The 6,208-nt window shown below is 40.8% G+C and overlaps 1 protein-coding gene across 2 annotated transcripts; it reads left to right on the top strand.

Annotated features, from left to right (window-relative positions):
* The first annotated feature begins 903 nt into the window (after positions 1-903).
* LOC124177924 (fatty acyl-CoA reductase wat-like) lies at positions 904-4,682 on the top strand. Of its 2 annotated transcripts, none has more exons than XM_046560887.1 (10): positions 904-1,017; positions 1,975-2,114; positions 2,195-2,317; positions 2,399-2,524; positions 2,578-2,738; positions 2,810-2,919; positions 3,137-3,335; positions 3,450-3,731; positions 3,830-4,087; positions 4,295-4,682. In XM_046560887.1, exons 1-10 carry the CDS (start codon positions 969-971, stop codon positions 4,413-4,415), a joined length of 1,569 nt encoding a protein of 522 aa, XP_046416843.1. In that variant the 5' UTR covers positions 904-968; the 3' UTR covers positions 4,416-4,682. The 2 variants fall into 2 exon arrangements, with proteins under 2 accessions (XP_046416843.1, XP_046416844.1); XM_046560888.1 differs by having other exon boundaries at positions 3,489-3,731; positions 4,295-4,681.
* Positions 4,683-6,208: the final 1,526 nt, after the last annotated feature.

Here is a 6,208-nt window from a genome sequence, read left to right as displayed (position 1 = left end):
TTCTAAATAAATTGTTCTGAGGAGGTCCCTCATCCAGGCTGAAACGTTAACACAAAAAAAGTGTTTTGATGTTCACGACCTTCATATCCAAGAATAATATTATTCGATAAATGATATTATCGAGAACGAATGTCTTCTTAAATTAATATTAATTCAGGTAATTGTTCATGATAAGTAAGTTTTAAGTCCACTCCTGGGTACGGGTGCCTTTCTTACGTTACTCCCGCTAGGATATAACAATATATTCTGTAGTGTGTACCGTGTCTGCGTACTATTGTACGTATTTCCATTAGTTATGCAATATCATGCAATATTAAATTTGCTGCATTGAACAGAGATTCTCGGTTGACCTAATGAGAACTGTATAAGTAGTCTTTTTATAGAAATCAGCAGCTGTAAAGAAATCATCCACGATGGTTGTCACTTTACACGCATGTGAGAGGCTGGGAAGAGGAGGAGGGAATCCGAAAATATTATTAGAGTAGTTATCTGTTTGGTGTATTTCTCCAAGATTCGAACAGACGTCCGCGGGACTTGCAGTCATTTGCTTCCATCGGCCTGTTAAGCCGTTCGATCGCAGTGCTCAGCCAAAGTCTGCACTAAGAATTTTTCGGTTCCTAATTTCAAGCAAAGTTTTCCACCCAACGCGATTTATCGATTTAATTATGACAAAACGATACTTGAATGTTCCAAGCATAGGAAATAAACGCTGAACAGTCGTCATCTGCAATCCAAATTTCTGCCGTATCGGAAACTAGGTCTTCGCCACATGGAGTTGCAAATGATTGGCATGCATACTGACTTATTACAGCCTTGAGAAATATTAATTTCAATGCAGTCGGCCTTTCATTGGCTGTTGCTACGTGGCCGAGGGGTCCCTTTGACCATCGCGAAATACGGGTAAGCATACCAGCCACGACGTTTAATAAGCCAGTTGTTATCCGACCGTGTCATCCACTCGTTGCATAATGTCGCTGATCCAAGAATTCTATGCTGGAGAAAGTATCTTGATAACCGGTGAGTAGTCCATTCTGCAACTTTTGAATTCATCGGATTATTAGTTGAGAATTGTATTGTCAATTGTATTTAAGTAATTCAATCACAGGCAGTGCATAGATCTGCAGATAGAACCATTTTTTAGCCAAACCTGTTGATCGTCGTAAGGATGAAGGTGCGCCGTTGGTTTAATTTGACATCACAAGGCACTGTTCTCTTCGTAAAAAATGCTATTTCTACTTGAGTATGGGAATTTACGAAGCAATTTGAATGCAGAAAATGTTCTCTATTACCTAGGATTTAGGAAAAATTTTACGTGATGGTCGTTATTTCATACACAACTTGTTGAAGTCGGCTCCGACTGGTGGTGGTGTGACGATCAAATGGCGCACCGTTACAGATAAGAAAGCAAAGTAGAAGGAAAGAAAACTGTTAGACTTTAAAGAAAAGGCTGGTCATACAAACAAGAGTAAATTGTCGAATTAAATTTGAAAATGGATATTCGTACGTGGGAATAGCCGTATGGATGAGCAAATGAACGAATGATCTTTAAAACAATAAGTAATATTTGCAATGTTATTTGTACAAATTTATATACGTACTCATATTTATATAGTTATACTTAGTTATATATTATATTTATATAGATACTCGTTTAGTTAATCAAAAAGAAATCCAAATACAGTCGACTTTAAAGGAAACAAACTCTTCAAAATTGTAGTAAAAGACAAAAGAAAAACAGAGTAATCGTACATCTAGAAATTACGTGCCAAATCAATTTTTATTTATAGTTAGATACTGGTATCTATAAAAAACAAGTCTCTCTTTTCGTTCAACTTACTATTTTTTACAACAGAGTGACGAACCCGTTACAGTGAACTTGTTCAACCTTACAACAACCAACTGGTTTTGCTGTAAAACGAACGAACGTGATATTTGCATCTTACGATGATTATGACGTCTTGTTTTTACTTTCAGGCGGAACTGGCTTTATAGGTAAAATACTAACGGCAAAGTTGCTAGGAAGCTGTCGAAACATCGGGACCATCTACCTCCTCGTTCGTCCGAAGAAGGGTAAAACCCCGCAAGAACGAATCGAAGCTCTATTCGAAAACTCGGTAAGGTATTTCAGGAAGAAGTTTTGCACATTTCGCGGCGTACCGATACTAGCTGGACAGTTTGATCTTTACTTTTGCAGGTTTTCGACGTCTTGAGGGCCGAGTGTCCGCAGTTTGCGAACAACGTGGTTGGACTGGCCGGTGACGTCGAGAGTTCTGAGCTCGGTTTATCGGCCGCAGATCATCAACGCGTGATCAACGAGGTTACTGAGTATTCTGCAGATTTGTTGTTGAAAAACTTGAACTGATCATTCACCGTGAATTTTCCAACGGACTCGTTTCAGGTTTCGATTATATTTCACGCTGCTGCCTCCGTGAGATTCGACGAGGAATTCAACAAGGCCGTTTCCGTGAACGTCAATGGTGTAAAGCACATCATCGACATCGCCAAGTCTTGCAAAAACTTCAAGGTAAGTCAGTTATCGCTCCTTTGGTACTGCGATTCATATCGTCGGTGTTTTAGGTCGGTGTTTGCATCTCCACTGCCTTCAGCAACTGCGTTAGGGAAAGAATCGACGAGCTGATCTACGCGTCCCCAATTAGCTGGGAGGATGTCAATCAACTGACCGAAATTGCCGAACGTAGCAACTGGACGGAGAGCGTGAGACAGAAATTCGCAACAGCGTAGGTTTCGGTTTTGTCTCTCTCTCTCTTTTCAACAAAAAGAAACACTCAGGTTCCTATTTTGTTCGCAGGATCGTGGGAGAGTGGCCGAACACGTACACATTCACGAAGGCTATCGCAGAGGGTACCGTGGCTGAATATGCAAAAGACATGCCGTTCGCTATTTTCAGGCCATCCATCGGTAACTTGAATGCAGAATAAAACTGTTCATTAGTGTGTTCTGCGACACTTTGCTAGTCATTGACTTTTAACAGAAAGACGATAAATGATGCGAGAGTGTGAAAAAAATCAGTCCACTTGACATTTCTTATCGTTAGTCATCGAATGTCAACGTCTCGATAATTTTCATGTTGTTTACTCATCTCTGCCGGTCGAATGAATGCTCCCGTTACTTCCAGTGGTGGCAACTAATAAAGAACCTTTTCCCGGTTGGGTCGACAATGTGATGGGTATCCATGGAATTTTGGTTGGAATGGGCATAGGCGTCATTCGCACCATGCAAGTGGACGGTGACGCCGTAGTTGACCTTGTCCCAGCTGACATGGTCTGCAATGCTCTTCTTGCCTGCGCGTGGGAAACTGCAACCACTGACAAAAGGTCGTATGTTTGAGATGATGAGGGGTCAGCAAATCTAAACACAATTTCGCGGGCCTGATTACTTAACTTACTTGCACGATTGAAATGATTTGACAATTACTTTGTGACCAACAGCATGCGTACAATGATCAGATCTGTTCGCCCGAATTTCAGACACTTCGAGGACGTTCCCGTCTATAACTACGTGTCTAGACCTGAAAATTCGATTACATGGAAGAGGTTCTACAACTTGTGCACCGATTATTCATACACCAAACCGTCGTGTTCGGCTATTTATTATAACAGTGTTACTCTTGTGAAATCGAAGCTGGTTTTCGTGATTTTGGATTTCTTTCTGCACCTGATTCCAGCCTTGCTCATAGACGCTTTGTGCAGACTGATTGGAAAACAGCCAACGTAATATTGAGCTTAAATTTTGACCTTCGTCCGTCTGTATTAAAAGATTACAACCGTTAATGTGGTAATAGAATTTAAAGCAAAAATTGATATTTCAGTTTCCACCGACTTTACAAGAAAATTAGCAAAATGTTTGGTGTCGTAACGTTCTTTTGTACCCGAGAGTGGGACTTCAGAAATCATCGAGTGCAAAACCTTTGGGCACGACTCGACCAAAAAGACAAGGAACTTTTTCCATTCAGTATGAAGGTCCTTGACTGGAAAGAATACATGAAGATACAGGTTGCCGGCATTCAGAAGTTCCTCCTGAAGGACAAGGATGAAGATTTGGGAAAAGCGAGACAGCGACACTTCATGTTAGTATAAACTGCCGGCTATTCTTGATATCAATGCCTTCACAGATTCATGTTACAGAAGAATTTCTCAGATGTGTTGAGTTGGAAATAATATTGACAAGCATTATTTGTTGATTTATAAAACTTAAAAGTAAACTACTCAAACGATACTGTTTGAGTAGAAAACCGTGTAAAATGTATGCAAGCTTCACGTTCGATATATTTCAGCCTCTATGTCATTCACGTTGCGGTACGTCTGATCTTCGTCACTTTTGTAATTTGGATTACTTGGAAGGTGACTTGCGGAAGGACGTTTCCCGCCAGGGTGGATGGTACTCGGTATGAATAAGGTTTATTCTTCAATCTGGGCCGGCAAAAAAATCAAGTCGTAAAATAAGACCAGCGCTGTTCATGCTTCACACGTCTTTGTTATTCCAAGATTTGATTCCGACTCCCGTAACGTACTGCACTTATTCTGTGACTCTATTATGTCTGAAATCAATATTCAATGCGTGTATAATATATAACCCTATCTGATTATTATGTTTAAGAATATCGAATCATGATATGTTGAATGATTAAAAAAATTACACCTACGTGTCTTTGCCACGATTCGTTCTTACTCACCTGTGCAAATAAACCTACGCATAATGCGTGCATTTGTAATTTCATGCGAACTACTGGAAAACAAAAGTAATGAAAAAAAACGTGAGCTATCCAAGGTAATTTGACTAAGTCCAACGATGTATTATTCGAAATGTCGTACCCATCTAAATCTTGCGGAGTTAAGAGATTAAATTTTTTACTAAATCCTTAATACGGGTGAAAAATTTAATTTTTTCTTCTAAGGCTGACCGTGCTAATCACACCGTAAGAATTTGTGCCCGCAACAGGGTCCTAATATTTCTATAAAAGCCAACTGCGTTTACTGGAATCACCGTCACCCGATTGAAATTTTTCCGCAATAAATTATTACTAACGTAAGACTTACTCTAATTGTAAGAGGAAAAAATGATTGTACATAAATATTAGCTACGAAGTTAGAATATCTGAGGATCATCGACGATTAATGGAGAATAACACTTGCCTGCCAATATTTGGAATAATTCATCGTCGCGATGCAGTTATTTAGCAAGGTTCTTTCGACGAGGAATGAAAAAACGACAGGACTTACCGATGAAATTGTTGTTAGGGGCTGTGATGAGGGTGTGGGAATTCTAATAGCACAAGACAAGGGTGGGCACGTTCCCTGCAGGGGGAGCGGAGCTTGCGGGTTCCGAAAGCGGAGAATTGTTTACACCGAGAGGTCGAAAGCGAAATTTTTCCATTTCCCGAGGATCGTTGCTTACGCCAGGCCTGCCGGCGGCCGGTTTATTGGTGTAAAAAACAAAGAAAGTGAAAAACGGCAAAGCCGAAAGGAAGAAGGGGGGGAAAGGAAGCGTGTCAAAGCTCGCTGCTTCTACCTCGCATCCATATGCATGTGTAGGCGTGTGCTTGATATATGCGCGTACATAATTTACCCGCGTATTTTATACGCGTACCCAAACATCGATACACGTTTATGCCCAGGTAAAGGGGATACCTGCATAACCGCGTCGTCACAGAGAGCTTTGAACCTTCAGAGAGCTCGGCGAAGAGCTTTCGTCGTCTGGTTTTAACGCTGATGAGATGTGAACGGGGTCAGCGCGTGATTTCATCAGGCGAATAACAATTCCATTCATTTTTCTGCCTTCTCCTCAAACTTTTTATTCTCGCTTTGTATCCCTGCGCGATTCTGGAAAATACGCGCGGAGCATCCTGCGGCGGTTGCTGTGCTCGAAGTGCTTCGCTCTCGCAAGATGTTCTGGGTAACTCGGGGTTAAACGCAATCATGAACAAACCAAAAAAATCAGAAGAAAAAATAATAAGAAGGAAACAAAAAAAAAAAAAACAATGAAAAAAATCTTTCAAGCTGAGATAGACCAGCTCGACATTGACGTGAAAACTTTTCGCAAGTAGGTCTAAGACAAGAAAAACTGTTGTATAGACGGAACGGGCAACTAGGTATACGTAGCTTTGTGTATACACATATAGTGGTAAAAATTGTCGAGGCGCCCTACGCCCGCCTAATGCAATTCTGGGCGAAATTACGTTCGAGAGAAG

The sequence above is a fragment of the Neodiprion fabricii genome, chromosome 3 (genome assembly GCF_021155785.1).
Source record: "Neodiprion fabricii isolate iyNeoFabr1 chromosome 3, iyNeoFabr1.1, whole genome shotgun sequence".
NCBI classification, from domain to species: Eukaryota; Metazoa; Arthropoda; class Insecta; order Hymenoptera; family Diprionidae; genus Neodiprion; species Neodiprion fabricii.
This window is presented reverse-complemented; position numbering and strand designations above follow the sequence as displayed.